The following is a 23,504-nucleotide window of genomic DNA, read 5'->3' as shown; positions in this document are numbered from 1 at the left end:
TTCTCCACACAGCCTCGCAACAAGAGGCAATTACCTTCGATTATTTCTCGAGCTCTTCGCTCGCACGCCTTCAGCGACTGGTCAAGCTTCGTCTCTTTCTCAACTGCGGCTCGACCTCAAGCGCTGCCTTTGCCGTTGCCATCTCCTTTGCCTTCACGTCGCCGCCTACTTTTGTCCGTGGATCCCGGTCGAAGTCTTGTCTCAGCGCATTTCAAGGTACGATATTTTCTCTCACCTTGTTGACATCGTTGCTGACTTCAAATGCTCTCAGACTCTCGTCACCTTGCAGTCGCATCTGCTGATACCGCTCAACCAATACCCTCCGCCGTCAGCAGACCTCTGAGAAGCTGTCTTTCCCACCCTCTTCGTCATTACAATGAAGCGCGAAGACGTTGACGCTCCGCCATGGGTGTCATGGGCCGACGACGTCCAGGGAGTGCTTACGACCTCCCGCGAGACAATCCAGGGCATGGTCTCCGGTACCAACCCGTGGGGTGGCTTCATCTTGCTGATCGTGGCCGACCTCTGCGCGAGAACTCTATGCTCGACACCCGACAACACGCCGTGGGCCGGCCTGGTCTTGATCGCAGCCACAGTTCTCGGCGAGCGAAGTTTCTCCATTAAGCTCTGCTGCTTTCTCGTCATTCAGCTGTTCATCATGAAGCTCCTCGACTATCAGGCTCTTGCGTCTTCTCCTGGACAGCAGACTTCCGGCTTCATTCCCAAGATAGGTTTCGGTGACGCAGTCACCATCTGGCTATTCACTTTTTCGGGACCAATCATTTCCTCATGGGCAAGATTTATGGACGACTCCTGGATGCCTATCATTAAGATTTCCGTGCTCCTTCATCACTCGCCCCTGTGGCTGGACGCAGTCGAGCATTTCCTGAACGATCCAAAGAAGGAAAACTTGATGGCAGTGTTGTTTCAGTCGTGGGCCATGACTATCCCGATCCTGGCTTCCATGGTAGCTCTGCTGTCGTGGGCTTCGATTCGAAACGCCATCTCGAAAGTCTCTCGGGCCTCGCGGAAGGGTCTGCGACTAGTCCGGAGCAAGTGGGTCCTTGCCGGCCCTGTCTTGGTTGCTGCAAAACAATTCGGATCGGAATCTTACGCGCCACCAGGTTCCCACACGAGAGAGTGGCTCCAGGCTTCGATTTACCTCTTTCTGTACTTCTTCACCTCTGAGGCTTGGGGATCTCGAGTCGTTCTCGTGGTCCTTTATAGCGCTCTCCAGGCTAGGGTTCATCTGATGGACTTTCTCATCAAGCCTTCTTCGCTCGGAAATCTGGCTTTGTTCTGCGCCAAAGTGCTGCCTCTTGCATTATACCTAGACGCGAAGGCGAAGTTGGACGGTATTGTCGGTTGGGCGCTTCATTTACTTTCGAGCGCCTATCAGAAGATGTGCGCAATGTTGAAGGGGCCAGCGAAGGAAGGTAACCGCAGGATATCGCATGCTCCGTCAAAGTTGAGGAAGAAGGCCTAAGCTACTCGCTGAGGTCTTGCAGGGACAGGATGGTGTTGGGGGAGGTTGTTCGGCTGAGCATCGTGGCTGTGATGAGGCTGGTTTCTTTTCTTCGACTCGAAAGGCACATGGATGTGGGAAAGGCTCATGGATTCAGCAGAAAAGAGACCGAGATAATTGATTAGAAACAATGTCAATGGGTGGGAGTTGCTACACAACGTACAAGGTGCGTAAACGTGGAGTCGGATGAGGGCGCATCCGATCCCGGCACCGTCGGATCGCGACGTGGAGCTACCACCCCTGCTGCAGATCGCGAGCCAAACACAACGTCGTTTGCTTGCTAAGCGTCTGCATCTCTTCTCCATCACACCTCTTACTTCTGTACATACCTTGCGGTGCTTCAGTTTTCTCCTTCATCATCATTGTCGTTTTATTTCCCGAAGGAAACTCATCTCCCACGTCTCGTTGTGATTCCCTCCGCTTTGTCAGACGTTTGTGCAATCCAATCCACCATGGCAACCCACAGCTATGCTTCTGAATATCCCCCGGGCCTGCAATTCGACCCCGACTTCAAGAAGTTTTTCGAGGACTTTTATCTTGTATCGGACACCCCAGATGTGCACGACGAGTACGTCAAGAATTTCACGGATGGCGCGACGCTCATTATGGCAAGCCGTAAGGCCGTCGGAAAAGAGGGTAAGTGGCATCATCTCTTTCAGCTCTGGGGGTCTCCATGGAAAGATGCTTCCAGCCCTGTTTGCCTCTCGTCTAGGTCCATTCCTTGGATCTTCATGGGCTGCACGAGTTCAATTGTAGAACGTTCGGCAAGAGGTGGCACTAGTATTTTCTTTTCGAATCTCCTCCATGAATGCTCTTTTCCTGGCTGTAGTTTGACCAAATGCTTGTCTGCGGACAACTTCTTTGTTTTTCCACAAGACAAAGCCTCTTTGTCCGATTGTCCAAGAAGACGTCTTGATCTTTCCTACTTCGCGACCATTGCGAGTATTTGTCGCAGAGAACCTCCGTCTAACATATTATATCGCAGAGATCTTGCAACTGCGCAAAGGCCTCTGGGAGAGGGTTTCCATCAGGCGCCACTTTCCGCTCAAGATATTTCCTGCGGGAAACAACGCGGACGAGGTGATGCTGTACGGGACGGTTGGATATGGGCTCAAGGCGGGTGGCGAGGCCGATGTGGACTGGGCGGCCAGGGCCCATCTTGTAAAGGAAGACGGACGCGTCAAGATGGATTTCTATCAGGTGTATTTGGTGAGTCTTTCATTCCACCCTCAGGCAGTGGAAACGTTGGGTGCACAGACTGACCGTTGGCTTAGGACACTGGAGCTCAGCAAAAGAAGTAGAGGCAGTGCGAGAACATAGAAGGTAGCTCAACGTCGAGCAATCAAATTTTGTGTTAATTGCAGCATCTGCGTGTCAAAGGTCTGCGGGTCGGGCCAGGTGCCTTGCAAGATGCTTCGAATCGGCCGAACGTCCACAGTGCTGGAGAGTCCGGTCTCCCCCAATATACTTTCACTTCACATTGTCGGCGCTACTGTCCTTCTGGTCCACCAACCGCTCACGCACAGGCCGCCCAGAATTGTGTTTTGCGCCTTTGCCCTTCGCACAATCACCAAACCTTTTCATCCACCGCCCGATCACATCCAACGACACCCATCTCGTTCCACCACCATCTCGTCTTCTGGATTGATCCTGCATCTTCTCTTCGTTGCACTCGCAACTCTCTTGTTGCAATCGCTACCATGCCTTACGGCCGTTGTCCTACCCAGTCTGCAAATGCGGGCGTACTCGCGGGCTCCCTCTTCGTAGCTCTGATCATCACCAAAAACCTGAGCGACTACTTCAACCCCAGCAGCACTATCATCGATCAGCCATCTCCCGTGAGCGACATGCCAGCCCTCGCGGCCGTTCCTCGGAGCATGGGACCGGTCTCGACCTACCTCGACTACCTGGAGATGCTTCAAACCAACAACACTCAGTGCTTCCCCACGGAGGCGCCTCTCGATCCGACCACGAAGCTCTCCCTGGCACTTGGATTGATGTTTGCGCTGTTGGCAAAGGTCTTTGAGACGGCGTTCGACTTGGCCTCGACCTTTTCGCCCCTTCTTAACGACTTCATCGCCAAACCGCTCTTTGCAGCCACCGTCCTCGGTTCTTTTCTCAGCGCCTGCATGCTCTGGAGAACCAGGGAGGCGCCGATGCTCCCAGCCTGGTACCTGGCGCGTATGACCTTCCCGGCACTCGTCCATTCAATGCTCTCTGGGTATGTCGACAGACTCGTCCAGCACCTTTTCGGCAGAAACACGACCTCGACTACCGCAGAACAGACGGAAAATCGCTCCGAGCACCTGCGTCGCCGGCAGAAGCTTGTCCTGCTCACAATGCTGGCTTTGACTCGTATCCTCCTCGAGTTCCTGCTGCGCTTCGCTGAAGACCTGCTCCAACTGCCTCCAAGCCCCCAGCAAGGCTACCACCTTCTCGTCTTCAAGTTGTCCGCCCTCTGCACTGTTCCTGTCTTCGAATACTTGGAGGCAGCGCCGATGCGGTCGTCCCTCACCGCCGCCATCTTCATCCTCCTGCACGACACCATTGACTGGCTGAATGTCTGCATCTCTGAGTCGCCCCAAAACCCCTTCCAAGCTCTGGTCATCGACATCCTCGACATTCCCAAACTTCGAGAAGCCATCTTCGTCCTCGGCCTTGTCGTCAATTTCTCCGCCGATGCTTGGGTCCGGATCCAGCAGCATACCTACTATAGAAGGTTCGAGCAGTTTGTTCACCGGGCTACCCATCGCTGCAAGATGTCCGTCAGGCCCATCCACAACAAAGGTACCCTCGCCATTCTTGTCTTCGGGATCATCCTCGAGTATTTAGTCTTGCGTCGCAGCTTGGATCCGAATCTCTTGCGCACGTGGGAAACCGAGAGGCAAGACTTTCTCAACACCCTGCCGCCGGTCAACACCCTTCAGCGGTTGTTTTACGACAATGGTTTCGTTGCACGGCGGCTGGTTCTTCACGCCATCGGGCGTTGGTGATGCCCTCTCCGACAACTTTTTCGCTTTGATTCCGACTTGTTGTCTCAGTTGTAGCGCATGAATGCTCCCACGTAGCGCGACTATGACGGCGAGACTCCTACTCCCGGTCCTGTGCAACTCAACTTTCGGAATTTCAGCCAGGGCGAAGCCTCGGCCAAGTCTACGAGGTAAGACGCCCGCGCTCCCAGCCCCAAAGTATCACTGCTGACTCTGACCAGGTGCCCTTTCACTACGGTCTTTCGCTACTTCTTCGGTTCTTTCTTCTCGGTTTACTCTCTCGACTCGACCCACCCTCATCTCTTTGACCCAGCTCGCTCCGGCGGCGTGCGGACAGACGTGTTGCCGGCTCTGTCGCATCCTGTACATACAAGGAGGGTCCGGCGGCGTCCACTTGCCACAGGGTCACAGGCACCTGCTGTGGGGCAAGTGGTGAGCTATCCCATCCGGGCAACACTTCGCGTGGGCAAGACGCCAGTGTTGCTCGGACACCTGGTCATCCTCAACGACCTGCGCTAGGCGATGCCGACCTAGTCGTACCTTATGCCCTCATCTACCAATCTTCGACAGGGCTCGGGTGGTGCAAGTCGGCGCTCTCTGCTCCCTTCTCGCGAGCATTGAGGCTAGAAGACTGCCGTTTCTCTCTGCTTTGCCTTTGCTTCTTCGACTTCTTCCCCCCCTTGGTCCCTCTCTTGCACGTCGTTTCTGCCCGTCTTGCTCGTCTCATCCAGTTTGTTTTCCCGAGTCCAACGTCCCTCTTTCCACCAGCAACTCTCGCTCTTCCACACCCTTTCGTTGCGTGAGCTAGCATGAGCCTAGGGAAGTGGTAGCAATACCCACCCGAAATGGCGCGCTGGCTTCACAAGACGAGTAGGTGGCCACCCTTTCATTGAGTGAGCTGGCACGAGCCTAGGGAAGTGGTAGCAATACCCACCCGAAATGGCGCGCTGGCTTCACAATATGATCGGGTGGCAGGGGGAGTGAGTAGCAGGCTGGGGTTGGCGCGGCACGGCGGTCTTGGGGTAAATGGGCTGGCGTGTGAGGAGTTTGATGGCTGGATCTGACGGGCTTGATGGACGAAGGTGGGGACGTGGTTGGGGAGGTAGTGGGGAGTGGAGGGATGCATGTTCGTTGGTGCGGCCGGCCAAGTTCATGGGCTCAACGTGGACGGAACGCTTTCACATCAATCCTGCGGGACGGGGGCGAGGGCGGTGGTTTTGGTGGTCTATCGGGGTGGATTGGGCAAAGAGTTCGTCGTTCGGAGCTTCCAGAGTGTCGGTCTTTCTGGGGAGGTTATGGGTGGTGGATTTGGTGGTCTCATCGGGGTGGATTGGGGACGGCGTCACTTCACAAAGCAAAGCCTGCGGGCTGGGGGCGTTCAGGGTGGTGGGTTTTCTTGTTGATCGGAACGGATTTCAATGGGATGGAGCTTTGGGGTTGGGTTTCTGGAGCGCACTTCTGTTTGCCTGTTTTTCGACATCTGGCTTTGTCTCCTCTCTCATGGCTTCGGCCAAGGCGGCGCTTCTACACTGGCAGATTTTCACACAATCAATCTGTCTTGCCAGTCCTCATGTGCGTCTTTTGCTTCTTGAGGTGCCATGCCTTTGTTCAGGGCGAAAGGAGGACGGACATAGTAGAATCACTGTCCTGGAACTTTCACAGAGTTACAACCCAGACCTGAATTCACGCACGAGATTAGCCTTTTCCATCACGGCGAAGCGCTGCTCACAAAGCACTCACTCTGGGTGGTCACTTCGAATTTTCACATTTGTATTTCACAACTACTAGATTCTGAATTCACCCCTCGCCCTTTTCGTTTGAAAAGCTATCCGTTCTGAGTTGTCCCATTTATTCTTACTCAGTAACTTCTACAACATAGCAACCTCAACATCACCTCTTCATCATGAACTCCGTCAAATTCAGCGTCAACGTCCCATTTTTCACCTGCTGGCTCTGTGGCTCCGAAGCCGACCTCGGCGATGAACTCATCTTGCACGCTCCCTGCAAGGCAAACGCGCACGTCGAGTGCCTTGAGTGGTGGGCGCACCACAGCCAGCGTGGACAGGATCAGAATGTTCCATGCCAGTGCAGAGGCAACATCGATGTTCATGGCGTTGAGCACTTTCAGGCACCCGGCGCCCCTCAACCCCCAGAAGAGCCCCATGAGCATCATGAAGACGGATTTCTACCCGACGCACCAGCCGCCGAGCCAGCCCCAGATCGGCTCATTTTCACGGACCCGGCCGAGCGCTACAGACTCGCGCTCGAGAAGATGGAGAACTCCTGGCGCGACAAGATCGAGAGCTGGCTGGAGCACCTCCGAGAAGACAGGCTTCAGAAGCAGATATGCGCAGGAAGGCGAGGCACTCTTTTCCCCTGCACCTGGAACGGCCTGGTCATCGACACCTCGCCCAACACTCCCGCCGACAAGATGATGCTCATCAAGGGCGAGCTCGTCATGCCAGAGCGCGATCGCCCCCTTCGAAGGATCAAGTACCTATTCTTCTGGCAGAATGAAGATGCGCCCCTCACCGACGTTGTTCGTGCCGTCAGCAGCGTTGCATTCGAGAACTTTTTGGAGCTATCGAGAGGCTTGTGGCAGCCGAAGCAAGTTGCGGGAATGATTGAGCTTCAGGGAAGACGCGGCGGATTTGGCGATAGGCCTGCCAAGGTAGGCTCGTCTGCTTCTTGAAAATGGCAGCGGAATTTTCTGACTTCTGGCAGGAATTCATCAAGCATGGCGGAACCTTCTGGCTGCATTTGTCGCCTCTGGCGCATCTTGCGCCGTAATCTTATGGTAAAGCAGTCGGAGGGCTTGGAAGGGCGGTAAAAGTTTCTGAAACAATTGCATGGTGCAGAAAAATCCCCGGGAGGTTGCAGGCGACGTTGCAGGCAGGTTGTGGGCGACGTCAAAGGGAACTTCGTGGGCAGTCTGTTGCGAAATTTTGCAGACTACAAAGGGGTACTGGCAAACTCCGGTCAGATCAAATAGCATGAGGGACGTGAACATTCCGACGTTCACGTAATTTTCAAGGTCTGAAGTCGGTTCTATTCCATAGATCAAAGCAAGAGGTCCGAATCCAACGCCAAAGCACTATCACCACCAGCCAGATGTTGCTGAGATCTTAGTGCAATCGACAGTTCAAATGCTCCAAGCTCCTGAAATGAGACTGTCCCGCGAGCTGAAACTTTTGTGAGAAGAGCTCAAAGCCAATGTCAAAAAGGGAGAACTACCAAAATAGAACTGAATGAGGCCGGGGGAAGCCATGGTGTCCATGTAGATGATTCTGTGAACGCTTAATCGACTTTCCGCTTTTTAACCATGGCAAGGGGAAAATCAGGGGGCGGAAATGTGCATCTGGAGCGTTTTTTGGTCGCTGAATAGCGAGGTGTGACTTGCGCTACGATGACTGCCTCGATTGATGGCTTTAAGGCTTTGGGGTCGTCGAAATACCTCGTAGCGACCTCTTTGATGCTGCAGTAGATCTCATCAGGGTTGATGGGGTTTTGGTGCCGCGAGATATTGACTTCGGAGCCACTTTGCAAAGTGCGGCGGGCCTTGTCGTTGGCGAGATGCGGTTCGACATAGAGACACCAAATCTGATCGCATGCAACACAGAAGGTTTGGACCAGGAGAGCTGTGATCAGGTTAGGTAAATCATTTACTTTGCTTCGTGTGTGGACTCACCGCCGATGCCTTCATCACTGAAGTTGCGCTCGATGGCGACCGTAGGATGGACTGGTGTTTTGCATGTCAGTGGAAGCTGGCTCGAAACAACCTGTTTCAAGAGCTTACCCGCCCAATAGATCGACGCGGCAAATTCGGGATCAAAGAATTGAGTCCAAAACTCCATCTTCCCGGGCGGTGTCACCTGGTTGTAGGATACGACCATTCGACGCTGAGATACCTCAAGAATTTCTTCGTCGACTCCACTCGAATCACCAAGCTGCTCGTCTTCTACGGTTTTGAGGCAATCCCAAATTCTTTTGAGCTCCCTCTTCAACGACAATTTCTCTCGCGCAGTGCGAAGATGGAAATTTGGTCCAGCTGCACCGCCTGACTTTTTCAAATCTTCGGTGGACTTGCTTAGAGTCTCCATGGCTTGTTGCTTGTAATGCTCGAAGCGCTGTTTGATCCGTGTCTGATGATCATGCCGGGCCATCATCGCAGGGACAGATTCTGTGGCCGGTTTCAGGCCGAGGGCGGCGTACTCGCGCCTGAGGTCCCCTAAAAATGCGACGCCATTGCTCCAGGTCACCACGGCAAGTACGAACTTGGGAAGAAAAGGCCAATCTTCGATGGTCGTGCCCTCGGCAGGTAAGCTCCATACCTCATCCTGTAGCCTTTTAGCGATACTGTTGCAACGTGCCTCGTGCCATTCGAATTCACGCGACAGTTGGCTCAGGCCAGGTCTTGCGGTGGCCTTCACAGAGCTCGGCGGAATCGAATTGTATCTGGAATAGTGAAGGTAGGCTATTTCAAGTCAGCGCTTGAAAACGAAGCCGTACTCATCGGGAGTCTTCAACTCACCTGCAGTGTCCCTTGTCATTTCGTCAAGATTGAGTTCGTCTGCATTGCCGTGATCCGAAATCGCCCAACCCGCCTCAACGGCTGTAACGAACTTCATTCCAGGTCCATAGATTTCTGACTCCGACGGCAGATAGTGCGGGAGAGGTGGGATTGGATAGACATCATAGACGTCGTCGGTATCCGTACGCTCCGCCATGGTCCTTCAGTGAGGCACACCCGGCTTCGCACTAAGGCTGGCCACAACACGAAGTGAAGGCAGTGAGGAGGGCGAATGCTATGGGGTCCAGCACTTTACTGAGCCTGGCGAAGCGATCGAGAGAGAAGTGAGGTGCGTGATGAGCTGCGGGTCGATCCAAGGTGCTGTAGATCCAAGTTGAAGAGGTGTTGGACGCCGGTGATGATCTGGCGTCGAGAGTCGAGCGTCGAGAAATCAGCGGCCAGGTGCAGGCGTGAAGGAGGGAGCTGAAGTGAATCCGGAGAGGAAGGGGTGGTGGATGTGGAGGTGTCAAGAGAGAGGAAGAGTGCAGGTCCGGGTGGCGGCTTAAGTACGGTAGTGGACTCGGTGATGCCGGCGAGAGAGGTACGGTGGAGGAGGTACGGTCGAGGAAGGAGCCTGCGCTGCCGGTGTCAATAAACATAACCGCTCCCCAGGCGCTGCCGCGTGGCGTAATGGACGCTCCCGATACGCAGTTGTGGCAGCAGAGGGATGCTCCCTGTGCGCAACATCAGCAGCGGATGGAAGCTCCCTATGCGCCGTCAAAATTTCAGATGACTGTTGCCTTCTAAACTCAGTACGTGACACCCGACGTTCTCTCACTCAGATACAGCATTTGTTGCGCAGATTTGCAGTAGGAAAGACTGATCATGGAGCCACCTGTGTGGCCGGAAGACTTGAAAATGAAACCAAACTCACTACCATTTTATCCAAGCCACCATTTTTCAATCGCCGAATGCTTCCTTATCCAGTTAACCGAAATGTCCAAAGAGGGTCGAGTGAAAGGAGTAGTGAACCAAGAATGAAGCCAAAACCTTTCCTCCATGAGCACCCGCCGCAAAACCATTGATCCACCATGGACGGGAGTGACTTCCCATATCTCCCTTGTGATTACTCCTTCTTTTTGCTCTTCCAAAAGCAGTCCTCCTCACCCACTTCCGCACAAACAAGGTAAGTCAGCTGCTTGGCCGTCTCCTCATCAAGAATCAGATTCTTCTTGGCCAGACCCATCCGAGTGATGACTTGCTTAGCCTGGCGCTTCAAGAACCTCAAATCCTTCTCCAATCCCGCAAACTTCTCCAACGGTATGGAGTCAAACGCACCAGTCAGGCTCTCTTGTACACCTTTCCAGGGGAGATAGTCGCCGGTGACTATGGCGCGGAAGAGCATGCCGATGCCAACAGGGCGGGCGGTCTCCAGGGGGCGCGGACGCACGCCTGTGGCCGAGGGTTGCGGGCCCCGCAGCTCATCAAAGGCCTTGATTCTGCGCAGCTCGTTCGCCAGCCAGTCGCGGTGCAGGTGGACGACGGTCCAGCGCTCGATGCTCTGAAAATTGAGGGTCATGGCGGGCACTTTGCCAGTGGCGCTTATGTTTGCCGGCAGGGTGATCGTGAAAAGCTCGTTGATGCAGAGCGAGATTTGGTGTTGCATTTGATCTCCCTTGGTCCGTATGACTTTGAGCACCTCGGGGCGAAGGTTCTGCTCCGTGTACTTCCAGGCTGTATGCTTTGGGTACATCCCGATGAGGTGCACCAGTGCTTCCTTGAACATGACTTCAGAGCGCATGTCCTGAGCGAGGCTGAGCCACCGAGCCGGATTCAGGCAGATTTGTTGGAAGAGTTCGACATGAAAGCTTGTGAAGTGGGTGTCCAGGTATGGCCGCAGGCCCTCAAGTGTTCCGTAACGCTTTGCAATGTGGACCAGGATCTCTGCTTGGTACTGGGCTCGGAGGACATTCGAAGAGGAGATGAGAAGAGACTGTTGGTATAGATTGGCGAAGAAGCTCCGGTACGCAAGGCAGACATCAGGATTCGTCTTGACCAGCTCGCGACGCCTCATGGTGAGAGCAGCAATCGGGTCATCGCCGCGTGGAGGGGCCAATGTCAGATGGAATGCGAAGCCTTCGGGGCCGCCCTGGTAATGGCCTTCTTCCGAGAGCAGGAGTATGATGGGCCGAGATCTCTCTTCGAGGGTGCGCCTGTGCAGCCGCAACGTCCAAATGTTCTCTCCATCGTGGAGCTGGATGATGACATCGCCGTCATCGAAGTATGGGAAGAGGGCGTGGTGGTGGGTCGCTCGTGTAGTCAACCTGTCTTCGTAGAAAAGGCGTGGCCTCTTGATGAGGGCGTGAGACATGTCTGTAAGGGGAGGGAAGGGTGAGTGACGCGAGAGGAGACAGCGAGGAGGTTGTGTTGTTGGAGGAAGATGCAGGGAGGAGAGAGGGAAAGTAGTTATAGCAGTCACAGCCAGACGCCGTCAGACGCCGCTGGACGCGCCGAGTGCCTCAACTGTGAGGCATCTTGGTGTTCATAAAAAGTGCTAGCAGGTTGGCGGTTATGAACCTCATAATCAGACGCTGTTAGACGCCGTTGGACGCGCTGAGTATCTCACGGGTGAGGCATCAAGGTGTCCATACAGAATACTGGCGGGTGACTCTTGGAATCCCACAACTAGTCGCCGTTAGACGCCGTCAGATGCGCCAACTGCCTCATAGGTGAGGCATCATGGTGTCCATACAAAGTGTTACTCTCAGAATTTGATAACTAGACGCCGTTAGACGCTGTCAGATACGGTGACTGCCTCACCCGTAAGGCACTATGTGCCCGTATAAAGCGATGGTAGGGTTGCTTGTAGGATTCCCACTACTAGTTGCCGTTAGACACTGTTAGATGCGCTGACTAACTCACCAGTAATGATATTAGGTCAGACCCATTCCCGGCCATGGGTACGCTTAGGGAGCATTCATCTGCCGTGGCAGCTATGCTCAGGGAGCATTACTTTACCGTGGCAGCTGTGCTTAGGAAGCATTCATCTACCATGGCAGCTATGGTCAGGAAGCATTCATCCACCTTGGCAGTCATGCTCAGGGAGCGTTCATCTACCGTAGCAGTTGTACTCAGGGAGTATTCATCTGCCTTGGGAGTTGCGCTCAGGAAGCATTCATCTACTGTAGCAGTTGCGCTCAGGGAGCGGTCATCCGCTGGTACAGCTGCAAAGTTGACAAGGTATGTTCCGGTGTCGGGGTGCTGGATCGTCTGCCACGGCACAGCAGCGTTATTGTGTGGAAGCGATGGAGAGAAACCTGCCCATTGTAAGCTCCAGTACGAAATCCCCATCTCAACAAGCGTTCTGAAAAGAGGTAGATCACACAATTGCCAGCCAGTGCCAGCAGGATTGCCAACCTGGCACGACACTTTCTCAGCACACATCGTTCATCCTCTGATAGAAACAGAATCTTGATTCGAAATGACGGCGGATATCCCATTTTCCAATGTCCGTCTCCGCCTACATGCCCGTCTCCTTGCTAGTCTTGGACATGGGCGCATTACCGTGCGCCGCACTCTTGAAAGGCTCGGTATGCATCATCTCGAGAACCTCCTCCAGAGACTCCGGCGCGTCCTTCCTCCGACCAAAGCCCTTCATGCTCTCCTCAACCAAGCCCTTCTCTTGGACGACGGCCTCATCCATAGCCGTCGCGACATCCAGCTTCTCAAACTCGAAAATGTTGGCCTTCATACCGACGCCGTAGTACTGGTGCTTCTGCAGGTACGACAGCCATATCTGGACGACCTCGGGGTCGCCATCCTGGATCTGGATGAGGCGGCGGATGGTGATGCGCTCAAAGTTCTCCTGCGACTTTTTGAAGATGAAGTTGGAGCGCGGGACGGTCCAGCGCTCGACCAGCTTGGGCAGAGGGATGGGACCCTTGGCGGGGAGGCCGAGGTAGTAGGCGGCGCGCAGCGCGAAGTCTACGAAGAACTCAATGTTGCGGACCGAGTAGGTGCGCAGTTGCAGGTCGCAGACGGGGATGCCGTAGGTGGCTTCGCGGCGGAGCGGTGTCTTGAAGATGGCTTCGACGTTGCGTGGTGAGCGGACCTGCTCCAGCATCTTCTTTTCCTCCTCTGTCGCATCGATGCTGGACTGTGTCAACAGTGTGTGAGGCGCGACGACGCGGTCGGGCTTACGGGTCTAATCTCGGTGGGTCTTTGATGCCATTTTGCCTGTGATGGCTGTTAGCAGAGAAGCTATGCCAGAGTCTCCGAGTTGCCATACTTTGCTGCGTCCTCCCACTTGACGCCCGATATCCGCAGCGATTCCGTTATAGTGTTGTACTGACGACGGCATGGCGCTACCCGAGGGGAAATCTGCGCGGCAAAAGTCAGTCATGGCTACAGATGAGCACCCAGTGTAGGAATTCGCACCTTGACCCTCTTCAGGGCGCCAAACGGCGACCTGAGATATGTCGGAGCGGCCATGGCGGTTGAATTGGCGGACGTTGCGCACTGGAGGCGTTCTCCAGCGACGGCGTGCGGATCAATTTCCACTCACCGCCCGCGCACGGGTCACATTCCAGCGGCCTCCTCCGACAGCTTGACGTCCCTCCCTCTCCTCCGCAGGACCACATGGTGGCGCCTTGGCTGTAGCTGTCTACATAAATTCGGCTTGCTCCCACACTCGAGACTCCTTGCCCTCGTTTGAATTTGTTCAAATCGCCATTGAAAAACAACCGTTCACTAACTACGCAGATATATCCGCATCACGACCATGGCCGCAGCACCAGCTCCACCCGGCGTCTACCAGCGTGCCTCCGAGACGGCCGACTACCTGCGGTCCACCGTACCGGCCGAGCTGCGCAGTCCCAAGGTTGCCATTGTGTGCGGCTCTGGCCTCGGTGGACTGGCTGACACGATCCACGCCGAGCCCGTCTTCTCCACGCCGTATTCAAACGTCCCCAACTTTCCGCAAAGCACTGGTGCGTAGCATGCGGCCCCCGTCATGCAACTGATGCATTTCTGCGGAGGCCGGTCCCACTTGTACGCAGAGAAAGACGATACTGATTCGATATGGCTGCTACAGTCGTCGGCCATGCTGGAAAGCTCATCTTCGGACTGATTGGCCCCGCGAAGCTGCCCGTGATGCTGCTCGTAGGCCGCGCCCACTTTTACGAGGGCCATGAAATGGAGCTCGTCACCTTTGCAACCCGCGTCTGCAAGCTCATGGGTATTGAAACTATGATTGGTGCGTGGATTCCTGTGTATTGTAGCCGTCAAAAGTCTCGCCCTGATCCATTTCCGTAGTGACAAACGCCGCCGGCGGCTTGAACCCCGACTACGAGGTCGGCGATATCGTCCTCTTGAATGATGTAAGCTTGAAGTGAATGTACGAGTCCAGGTTGGCTAAGACTGTGATTCAGCACCTCAACATGCCAGGGCTGATGGGCTTCCATCCTCTGCGTGGCCCCAACGTGGACGAGTTCGGCGTGCGCTTCCCGCCCCTGTCGGATGCCTATGACCTCGAGCTTCGCCAACGAGTCCACAAGGCGTGGCAGAAGCTGGGGCTGGGCCAGGCAAAGAGGAGACTGCATGAAGGAGTCTACGCCTTTGTTTCCGGTCCCAGGTAAGGCTAGACCGATGACTTGTATGCGAAAATGCCGCAAGAGCACGCAGCTAATGCAAGTCCAGCTACGAAACGCGTGCTGAATGCCGCATGCTGCGAACCTTTGGGGCGGACGTGGTCGGTATGTCGACTGTGCCCGAAATCGTGGTAGCAAGACACAGTGGCATCAGGGTGCTCGCATTCAGTCTCGTCACCAACAAGGCTGTGCTGGAAGCCAGCACCCGTGGAGACGAAGCCGCTATTCAGAACATGAGCAAGCAGGAGCTGGACGAGTACTTGAGCAAGGGCAAGGCGAATCACGAAGAGGTGCTAGAAGCTGGAAGAGAGGCGGCCAAAGATATGCAGGTACGTCGACCCAAAGTTGATGATGATTGATTGTCTAGCTGACTTGGTGCCCAGGCCTTGGTCAAGCAGGTCCTATCTGACCTTGGCGCTGCATAAAGCAACGCATTTGTATGACGCTGCCGTGGCGTGAGGCTTGGGACTTTGGATGGCGCCTCATTGGAGCAAAAGCCTCGTGCTCATGGACAACGGCGGGGTCCCTGACGCAGGGTGTTACCCATGTATCTAGCGTCAATGAGGGCGGCGAGGTTGGCGCGCTTGCGGGCGTGGCCACTGGCTGAAAATCCTCCCGAGCGAGCCAGTAGGCCATGAGGACTCATGACCAAGGTTGGTATGGCAACACATGTTGGAGGGCTGAAACAATTCGACACGAAGAGACCAATCATTCGTCACATGTCATCCCTTGCCAATCCTGCCCGACTTGCGCTTGTCCTTCATAGCCTTGTAGTGGCCCTTTTTGCCGCTGGTCTTGTTGGTCTGGATTTCGTCATACTTTCTCTTGAACCTGCCACTGTTCTTTTCCTGGGACAGGACTTCTTCGACAAAGGTTCTCTTGCGGTCCTTGTTCTGGATGCGGGCACTGTAGTATTCGGTGGGTCCTTCAACAATGGTACCGACCTGGGAATATTCGGGCACGTCCTTGCTGTCTTCCTTTTTGTAGTGTCTGTGCGGGTCAAGGACGTTGCGCATCTTCAGCAGCTGGAGATCTCTCTTCAACTCTGGGGTCAGATCAGTCTTGGGCAAGTTGAACCATTTGTCGCCAGCAGTGGCCTTGCGTTCCTATAGAGCTCGTTAGAAGTCATTCCAACAGGGCTGAGTAGTCAAAGACATTGTGTGCAGGGTGCCTCAGAGTAACTATGAACTAAAAGCTCTCAGTGGTGCAGGAAGGGCCCAAGACGGACCCCTTGGTCTGCTCAAGGGAGAAAATTTGGGAATGTTTTCCTCATAGGCAATCAAGAGAAGGATGCAAAACGTACCTCGATCTTCTTCTTCCGTACCACTACCGGGTCGTCGACCTTTCTGATTCCCTGATTGGCCAAGTCACGTTGTTGGGAGTCTAGCAGCTTTGCCGAGTCGATGCGGGCAACGTCGCCGTTGGTGCGTAGGTAAGGGGAAGCGATTTCTCCGGCATCGAGCTTGGGCAGCTTGAAGGCAGATGCAGAGAAGGGCTGCAGCTGGTGAGCAGACGTGGCTTTGTCGCGCAATCTGACCTCGGCCTGCTTCAGGAGAGCCTGAATTTGGTCTTCTGACAGATCCTCATCATCAGAGGGCAAGGCATGGTCAAGCTCGCGCGTGGGCTCCGGAAGTGCTGTCACCTCCATGGCGGTGGACAGTGTGCAGAAAAAGATGAAAAGCGAGAGACGCGCCGGCCAACCAAGGCAAAAATGCGACGGACGGGAAAATCTCGATTCCGGCTGGTCCATGCTCTGAGCGGTCAGAACTGGCAGAATACCTTACCCGGACCTTACCCGGCCAGCGCTGTGTGCACGGGCCACAGTCAGTTCTCCCCACCCACCCGGACTGGACCCGGCGCGATGGACATCAGCTCCGCACCTCTCTTTGCCCTTGTTATGCGTACATCGTACCGTTAGCAGGTTGGGCGTGTGAGAGGGACTAGGAACAATTCCTTAGCTCACGACACATACGAGCGTCAAGCTGTCAACTTGTCGCCTGGCTGAGGTTGGTGGGTGGATTCTCCCGAGCGCGTGCTGTGCTGCGCCTGCACCACCGCACTCTGCTGCTGCATGATGGCTTCCCTTCAGTTGGTGCCTGACCATGATCGCCTCTCACCTCCGCAGAGACGCCTCAGTAATCGACCGCTAGCAGAATGATCCTCGATTCGCGAAGAGGGACTCTCCAGTCGAGCGCTTCGCATCACATTACGCACGACATGGCATGGGGGTGGATTGGAAGCTGGCCAGCGCATCGCATCCATCAGTCGAGCATGCATCGGGACGAGGGAGTGGGCCACTGTCAGCATGGCACCTCGGGCAGCTGAGCCAGTCTCGCCTCTGTCGCCGGCAGGTCCGAGACGGTGGGTGATTGTTGTGATTGTGATGGCGGCGGCAGTAGTGAGTTGGCGCCGTCCGGAGACGTGGAGAGGACCGGAGGCAGGCAAGCCAGAGCGGCGCAGGCGGAGGATATAGGATATAGTATATAGATCATCATCTTCTTCACGGTCGGGAGCTCGACTCAGCGTGTCAGTGCCAGTGACAGCCCCTGCAACGAACCGGAAGCGCACTACCTACGGATACCTTACCAGGACCAGGTCGGCGCTGGTTCCAAGACGCCCGCCGATTCGCTGCGCAACCCGCCGCTCCACACCCCAGGGACCAAACATAGCTCTCGAGGGCCAGTGGATAGTAGAGCACAGTATAGTCGGCCTCAATTATCGCGGCTGTTGCTGCGCTCCAAGACCACCTCAGACGCCACGCCAGGTTGGACGCGAAGCCGACAATAATTTGTCGCCTGCCGTGTCCGGCTCTGCCTTCCCCACTTCATTCTTCCTACCTACATAGTCAGCCTCTGCTTCCAGTTCACCGCATCTCTGACGCTACGAGCCTGCAACACCCGCTTCCATCGCATCCACAGTTCTCCATCGCCGCCGCAACGACTGCCACCCCGCCGGCGAATCAATTTCCTGCCCCCCGCGCCCGCCTGCACACTCGTGCGCTTCGGTCCAGCACAGCAGCCCGCCCAGCGAATGGTAGCCGTCCTGCCGCCAGAGCGCGCGCAATCGGCCTAGCCATCATGGACCCATCAAATCTCCAAGCCCATGGCCAGCAAAAGATGCGACAGCAGGCTCCACCCCGCCGCTACGACGGCCAGAATGGAAATCCTCTCTACGACCCTGCCAATGGCGGCCACTACGGTACGTCGTCGCCGTGAGCCTTGCATGTCAAGCTTTCCCAGCCAAGCCAAGACCTCGAACCGCAATCACTGACACGCATTCTTTGCAGGAGCGAGCGCAAGTGTGCGTCCAACCCAAATCTTCCCACTTCGTCCTCCGCTTTGCTGATGCCGCCATGTAGATAGCCGCCCAGCACCACGCGCCGAACCCAGAGGTTTTTACAGGCCAATGGGCAAACGTACGCACCCTTACTTCTTCCTCGCCGCGCGTCGCGGTCGTGCTGACGCGCATCTAGGTCAACCAGGGCCTCACCGGCCAGTATCGCGACATCCTCAATACCTACTGGCAGCAGCAAGTCACCAAGCTCGAGACGGACGATCATGACTACAAGCTCCACCAACTGCCTCTGGCGCGGATAAAGAAGGTCATGAAGGCCGACCCAGAGGTCAAGATGATATCGGCCGAGGCTCCTATCCTCTTTGCAAAGGGCTGCGACATCTTCATCACCGAGTTGACGATGCGCGCCTGGATACACGCCGAGGAGAACAAGAGGCGCACGCTTCAGCGCTCCGACATCGCAAATGCATTGGCCAAGTCCGACATGTTTGACTTTTTGATCGATATCGTGCCTCGTGAAGAGGCTACATCACACAAGCGGTCCGGCGGCCAGGGCAGTTCGTCAGCGCAGGCTCAGGCGAATGCGCAGGCCCAGCCAGGCGCTGTCCAGCAAACGGGCATGCATCCGCCGCCTCACCCAATGGCGCCGCCAGACTACGGCATGGCGCCGCACATGGAGCAAGATTATCGCGCTCAGCAGCAAGGCATGTTTGCGCCGCCAGTGCAGAGCGACCCGTCTGCGGCGTATGGCCAGGCGCCGCAACAAATGTTTGATCCGTCCATGTACGGAGGCTACCAGATGGCACCCCAACAGGTAAATCGGCAATCATGACGCGTCTTTGAATCATACTAACTGCTGCGCTCAGCAGATGTATTCGGTTGGAGGCCAACGAGCTCCAGATCCAACGGGCGCGGGTGATCCAAGCCACAGCTATGGGGCCCACGACCCAGGTGCCGAGGCCGACGCGGATGCTGAGGGGGACAGGGAAGACTACGTGGGGTAGTATGATTCCTGTCGGAGTCTCGCCAGCCTCCGTCCGCCGCGGCGAAGAGCTGCGAGTCCTGGGCCTTGGGTGACGGACGGGCCGAGTGGTTTGCTTTCTACATGACGATGGCCTTTATTTCGTTTTTTCCTCTCCTACTTTGAACCAATATTTTCCGTCGGGAGGGTGGTTGTGGGCGCCGAAAGACAAGTTGGCCACACATTTCGCGTCTTTCCTTCTTCAACATCATCTTCTTCCTCATTATCTTTAGTTGACTACATTTCGGCATTCCGATTGCATCATAGGGCTGGGGTTTGGGAGACGCTAGTCCTGGGCTACGGCTGGAGGACGCATAAGGCCGGAGGTAGATATCTCACTTGGTTTGGCAGGGCTGGCTGGGGAAGGAAAATGGCGGCACCCCGGCTGTTTGGAGGGCTTTGGGTAGGGCGTCGTTCGAAAGGACCGCACGGCGTTTCCCACTCTCGGGTTGGTCAAGACTTCTGTTCTTTTCCGCTTTCTTCTCGTCGCTTTGGCCGTGATGGATGACGGGAGAGTTTGGATGGGTTGTTGGCTGCATGCTCCTGTCCCGAGTTGTCCCGAGAAAGCAACAATGATTGTCGAAAGGGTCTTGTTTGGCCGAGGCCTCGACGGCATTCCGGTGCGTGAATTGGGGCGGCTAAGTGACGTTTGCCGTGGCATTTGCGCGAGCAGTGAAGGTGTCATGAGGCCAGATGATGGCATGGGGTGGATACCACAAAACTTGGGTCAAGGCTACTCTAGGATGGGGCCAAGGGGCTTTAGCTTTGGCAGCCCTCGTCACTCTCATTGAGACGTCTGGCGTAGCGATGCCCTGGACAGACGAGGATTGAGAGTTGACGTCAAACAGGCACATGTTGATGATGCAGCAGTGGAAGGCTAAGCCTTGAGACCCAAGGGTTAAGCCAAAACGCGTTAGAGAAACGTGCACGTATACCATGTTGTCTGTCGACGACGCTCTCAATTACAGGAACCGTGGTTCGCTACCTATCGTGTAGAGGCAGCGGGGCACATGTGTCGCACGCTGTATCTTGTCAGCAGCTTGGCACGTCGGGACAAAGATAGCGTGGCAGAGAGGTGCTCGGGGGGTACTTTTGGCCCAGCGCCCAGAGCGGGACCCTGTTGGCGCTTACGGGTGCCACGACGGGAGGTTCAGGTTTGGTCTGTCCCGGCTAAGGTGGACGTGGACGGTATAAGAGCGTCAAGTGCGGCTCTCTGGCTGCCTGCAGACTGCCTGCAGACGTTTCTTCGCATCAACAAACTGCCACCCCGCGTCAACTTTCAACCTCAATTGCAGGTATGTGAGGTGCCTTGGAGTGTTGACCTCCAGTTGCCCCGCCCGCACACCACCACTACAGTTCCCCGCGTCGGGCGCAGCTGTCGTTGATTGCCTTAAACAGAGGCCACGGCCCGCCCGCGTCTAAGCTTCACGCCCCTCCACCTCTGCCCTCTCAACCATTACACATTCACACGTCCTCTCCCTCTCCACAACCTCCCTCTCTTTCAATCCCCTCGACTCCAGCTCACTCATACGCCGCAGCCTCCGCTTGAAGCTCTCCAATTCCCTCTATATCAAGACCTACCTCTCGTCCAAACAAACCCGCCACAATGGTCAAAGCAGGTGGGGCTCCCGTCACAGGATTTCACTCGGTGAACAGGCCAGCTGAACCCTCGCAGTCGTCGCTGGTGCCTCCGGTGGTATCGGACAGGTGAGATTGATCACGCCGCATCGTCGCTACATTGCTGACCAAACGCCCTGCAGCCGCTGTCCCTCCTCTTGAAGGTCTCCCCGCTCATTGACGAGCTTGCTCTGTACGATGTCGTCAACACCCCCGGCGTCGCGACCGACCTCTCTCACATCTCGTCCACGGCCGTACGCCTACCCGCTCCCTCCGAACTCGCGCCCCTCTGCTGATACTCTGCCCCCAGAAAATCTCTGGCTACCTGCCCAAGGATGACGGCCTCAAGAAGGCCTTCACTGGCGCCGACATTGTCGTCATCCCAGCCGGCATTCCTCGTGAGCGACTCTTGCACAACGGCCATGCACCTTGGTGGTTATCTGACTGGTTACAGGCAAGCCTGGCATGACCCGCGATGACCTTTTCAAGATCAACGCCGGCATCGTGCGTGACCTTGTCAAGGGTGTTGCCGAGTTCGCACCCAACGCCTACGTTCTCGTCATCTCCAACCCCGTCAACTCGACCGTTCCCATTGCTGCCGAGGTTCTGAAGGCCGCTGGCGTCTTCAACCCCAAGAAGCTGTTCGGTGTCACCACTCTTGACGTCGTTCGCGCCGAGACCTTTGTTGGTGAGATTGTCGGCGAGAAGCACCCCCAGAACTTGAACATTCCCGTCATTGGCGGTCACTCGGGCGAGACCATCGTTCCTCTCTTCAGCCAGGCCAAGCCCCAGGCCAACATCCCTGTTGACAAGCTCGACGCCCTTGTCAACCGTACGTGTCTCCCTCAACCACGGCTTGTCCACCGCTGATCCATTGGCAGGCGTCCAGTTCGGTGGTGATGAGGTCGTCAAGGCCAAGGACGGCGCCGGTTCCGCTACGCTCTCGATGGCCTACGCCGGTTTCCGTTTCGCTGAGAAGGTGCTCAAGGCTGTCAAGGGCGAGACTGGCATCATCGAGCCTACCTATGTCTACCTTCCCGGTGTCGAGGGCGGTGACGCCATTGCCAAGGAGACTGGCGTCGACTTCTTCTCGGTCCCTGTCGAGCTTGGTGTAAGTATTCTTCTGGAAGACAGGGAATTGATCCACTGACCTATTCCTCAGCCCGACGGTGCCAAGAAGGCCTACAACGTTGTCAGCAGCGCCAATGACTACGAGAAGAAGCTGCTCGAGGCCGCGTACAAGGGCCTCAAAACGAACATCGAGAAGGGTATCGAGTTCGTCAAGAACCCTCCTACCAAGTAAGTTGCCGCCCGGCTATTTCTTTGGAGAATGCGCCCTGTGTGCAGTGCGAAAGTAGGCACCATCTCCTTGTTATTAGTTGACAGCTAATGGTGGGGGCTGATTGGCAGTTAGATTGTGAGATCACCACAATCGATTCCGACGACCCTTTCTAGACGAGACGAATCCTCTTCCCACCTTGAGATTTGCGGGCGAACCACGGGTTTCCAATCTGCTGAGTGAAGGAGCTTTGAAGGGGGATATACACTGCATGATGGCATGAACTGGCGAGGGATGAGAAGTGGACTTCCAGACGAAATGATGGCAGATGGATGGAGACAGTCTGCATCTCTGGGGGTTTCCGTTGGTACAAGAGCCCAATTCAAACCAAGGAATGATGAACCAAGCGGTCGAACGACATGATGTGACATGTTTTGTTGACTGGGGCACGATCCCTTCGGCCAAAGCCTTGAATCAACATGAAGAAAGTGCGGAGTCGAATAAAGCCGCCACGCGTCGAATACTTATACCTGTTCTCTTGAAAGACAAAGAGGGGAGAGGAGAGGAGAAAATGTGGGCAAGCGGGCGTTTAAGAAAAAATAAGAGGGCTTCTACGTATCAAGGGGGGGGGGGAAGGGTTGGGCTGGGGTTGGGGTTGGACCACCCGCGGACGGAACGAGAACCACAAGTGGGTGAGGGTGGGTCGTTCAGCGGGTTTTCGTTCCGACTTTCTCCCCCCTGCCCCCCGCCCCCCCCCCCCCCCCCCCCCTTCGCTCCGGGTTGTCCCGCTGCTGGTGGACAGGAATAGGTCGGTTTGGTCCTTTCCTTTGGTCCTCTCTTCTTTGTTTCTCTCTCTCTCTCTGTAGTGCTTGCCGGCCTATCTGGCTTGTGTTTGTGTTTATGCTATAGATGGGGAAGACAGCGGAGCTCTACATACACACACTATCTCTCGGGAGCCTTTGGACCGCAGCAGCTGCCGCCGCAGCGGGAACGCATGCAGAGATGGGAAGACATGGACGGGGATTGATCTGGTGGGTGGGTGGATTTGTTCGTCTGCCGTGCATACCTGGTAAGGTGGTAGATTGATTGATGGGTGGTGGTGCGTAGTGCGTGGTGCGTGGTGTGAGATGAGGCGTGAGATGCAAGATCCTAGTCAGTACGAAGGGCACGGCGGCGCGTGGCTGCTCGTTGTTGGGATTTCCGGTATCTCTATGTCTGTGTGGGACTCTGGGGATGGTGGCAAGGCAAGCTTGGTTTTACACTGGGAAAAGGTGAGTTTAGGAGCTCGTGTTGAACGCGCAGTCAAACATGGCATGAAGGCACATGGGGGACACTGGGATGGCAGGCAGGTTTTTGTCCCATCCTGTTTATTACTCGTAATCCTTTCCCTGCTGGATGAGAACGTGTGAGGAGGTAAGGTACATAGGTACTATGATTGATTGATTGTAATGTACGCGCCGCTTCGATGGGGGTTCTCGTCATCATTTGACATCTCGCTCGTGTCTCTCTTCATCTGCCCTGACCACGGTCCGCATACTCTGCCCATCGTTTCCCTTGTGCTCCCAAATAACCCGCTTTTTAGGTCTGGCGTCGCCCCGGCGGTTGAGGGCTAGCCGGTCC

At 55.6% G+C, this 23,504-nt stretch overlaps 11 protein-coding genes across 11 annotated transcripts; 7 read left to right on the top strand and 4 right to left on the bottom strand.

The window, feature by feature from the left end:
* Window positions 1–193: 193 nt before the first annotated feature.
* J3D65DRAFT_637902 (uncharacterized protein) lies at window positions 194–1,784 on the top strand. The gene has a single exon (XM_066801560.1). It carries the CDS (start codon window positions 377–379, stop codon window positions 1,484–1,486), a length of 1,110 nt encoding a protein of 369 aa, XP_066651360.1. The 5' UTR covers window positions 194–376; the 3' UTR covers window positions 1,487–1,784.
* A 46-nt stretch (window positions 1,785–1,830) lies between these two features.
* J3D65DRAFT_637900 (uncharacterized protein) lies at window positions 1,831–2,966 on the top strand. Its single transcript, XM_066801559.1, has 3 exons — window positions 1,831–2,161; window positions 2,511–2,734; window positions 2,800–2,966. The coding sequence occupies exons 1-3, from the start codon at window positions 1,978–1,980 to the stop codon at window positions 2,824–2,826; spliced, it is 435 nt and encodes a 144-aa protein (XP_066651359.1). The 5' UTR covers window positions 1,831–1,977; the 3' UTR covers window positions 2,827–2,966.
* A 163-nt stretch (window positions 2,967–3,129) lies between these two features.
* J3D65DRAFT_686420 (uncharacterized protein) lies at window positions 3,130–5,434 on the top strand (the record flags this gene model as incomplete). The annotated part of the gene is made up of 4 exons (XM_066803830.1): window positions 3,130–4,491; window positions 4,594–4,685; window positions 4,737–4,878; window positions 4,927–5,434. Coding segments are annotated over 4 exons (1,704 nt in total), but the record flags the coding sequence as incomplete, so codon positions are not given.
* A 984-nt stretch (window positions 5,435–6,418) lies between these two features.
* J3D65DRAFT_671317 (uncharacterized protein) lies at window positions 6,419–7,305 on the top strand (the record flags this gene model as incomplete). Its single annotated transcript, XM_066803381.1, has 2 exons — window positions 6,419–7,186; window positions 7,240–7,305. The coding sequence occupies 2 exons, from the start codon at window positions 6,419–6,421 to the stop codon at window positions 7,303–7,305; spliced, it is 834 nt and encodes a 277-aa protein (XP_066651357.1).
* A 507-nt stretch (window positions 7,306–7,812) lies between these two features.
* J3D65DRAFT_661891 (uncharacterized protein) lies at window positions 7,813–9,242 on the bottom strand (the record flags this gene model as incomplete). The annotated part of the gene is made up of 4 exons (XM_066802615.1): window positions 7,813–8,153; window positions 8,204–8,254; window positions 8,312–8,989; window positions 9,047–9,242. The coding sequence occupies 4 exons, from the start codon at window positions 9,240–9,242 to the stop codon at window positions 7,813–7,815; spliced, it is 1,266 nt and encodes a 421-aa protein (XP_066651356.1).
* A 721-nt stretch (window positions 9,243–9,963) lies between these two features.
* On the bottom strand, window positions 9,964–11,799 carry J3D65DRAFT_680487 (uncharacterized protein). Its single transcript, XM_066803713.1, has one exon. It carries the CDS (start codon window positions 11,394–11,396, stop codon window positions 10,152–10,154), a length of 1,245 nt encoding a protein of 414 aa, XP_066651355.1. The 5' UTR covers window positions 11,397–11,799; the 3' UTR covers window positions 9,964–10,151.
* A 470-nt stretch (window positions 11,800–12,269) lies between these two features.
* Window positions 12,270–13,632, bottom strand: J3D65DRAFT_637894 (mitochondrial 37S ribosomal protein uS10m). The gene is made up of 4 exons (XM_066801558.1): window positions 13,463–13,632; window positions 13,314–13,405; window positions 13,226–13,261; window positions 12,270–13,176 (listed from the first exon to the last, which is right to left on the bottom strand). The coding sequence occupies exons 1-4, from the start codon at window positions 13,514–13,516 to the stop codon at window positions 12,546–12,548; spliced, it is 813 nt and encodes a 270-aa protein (XP_066651354.1). The 5' UTR covers window positions 13,517–13,632; the 3' UTR covers window positions 12,270–12,545.
* A 173-nt stretch (window positions 13,633–13,805) lies between these two features.
* J3D65DRAFT_559709 (nucleoside phosphorylase domain-containing protein) lies at window positions 13,806–15,098 on the top strand (the record flags this gene model as incomplete). Its single annotated transcript, XM_066797420.1, has 6 exons — window positions 13,806–14,013; window positions 14,118–14,279; window positions 14,339–14,403; window positions 14,455–14,657; window positions 14,723–15,002; window positions 15,057–15,098. The coding sequence occupies 6 exons, from the start codon at window positions 13,806–13,808 to the stop codon at window positions 15,096–15,098; spliced, it is 960 nt and encodes a 319-aa protein (XP_066651353.1).
* Window positions 15,099–15,395: 297 nt separating this feature from the next.
* On the bottom strand, window positions 15,396–16,321 carry J3D65DRAFT_559963 (rRNA-processing protein FCF2; the record flags this gene model as incomplete). Its single annotated transcript, XM_066797435.1, has 2 exons — window positions 15,396–15,779; window positions 15,977–16,321. The coding sequence occupies 2 exons, from the start codon at window positions 16,319–16,321 to the stop codon at window positions 15,396–15,398; spliced, it is 729 nt and encodes a 242-aa protein (XP_066651352.1).
* Window positions 16,322–17,750: 1,429 nt separating this feature from the next.
* On the top strand, window positions 17,751–19,123 carry J3D65DRAFT_686408 (nuclear transcription factor Y subunit C-3; the record flags this gene model as incomplete). The annotated part of the gene is made up of 5 exons (XM_066803829.1): window positions 17,751–17,871; window positions 17,960–17,973; window positions 18,032–18,088; window positions 18,146–18,781; window positions 18,834–19,123. The coding sequence occupies 5 exons, from the start codon at window positions 17,751–17,753 to the stop codon at window positions 18,969–18,971; spliced, it is 966 nt and encodes a 321-aa protein (XP_066651351.1). The 3' UTR covers window positions 18,972–19,123.
* Window positions 19,124–20,594: 1,471 nt separating this feature from the next.
* Window positions 20,595–22,091, top strand: J3D65DRAFT_686380 (malate dehydrogenase, NAD-dependent; the record flags this gene model as incomplete). Its single annotated transcript, XM_066803828.1, has 7 exons — window positions 20,595–20,607; window positions 20,664–20,695; window positions 20,749–20,859; window positions 20,916–21,003; window positions 21,060–21,437; window positions 21,487–21,716; window positions 21,768–22,091. The coding sequence occupies 7 exons, from the start codon at window positions 20,595–20,597 to the stop codon at window positions 21,906–21,908; spliced, it is 993 nt and encodes a 330-aa protein (XP_066651350.1). The 3' UTR covers window positions 21,909–22,091.
* Window positions 22,092–23,504: the final 1,413 nt, after the last annotated feature.

The sequence above is a fragment of the Phyllosticta citribraziliensis genome (assembly GCF_038025025.1).
Source record: "Phyllosticta citribraziliensis strain CPC 17464 chromosome Unknown J3D65scaffold_12, whole genome shotgun sequence".
NCBI lineage: Eukaryota > Fungi > Ascomycota > Dothideomycetes > Botryosphaeriales > Phyllostictaceae > Phyllosticta > Phyllosticta citribraziliensis.
The sequence above is the reverse complement of the archived record's forward strand: the minus strand, read 5'-3'. Positions and strand labels throughout refer to the sequence as shown.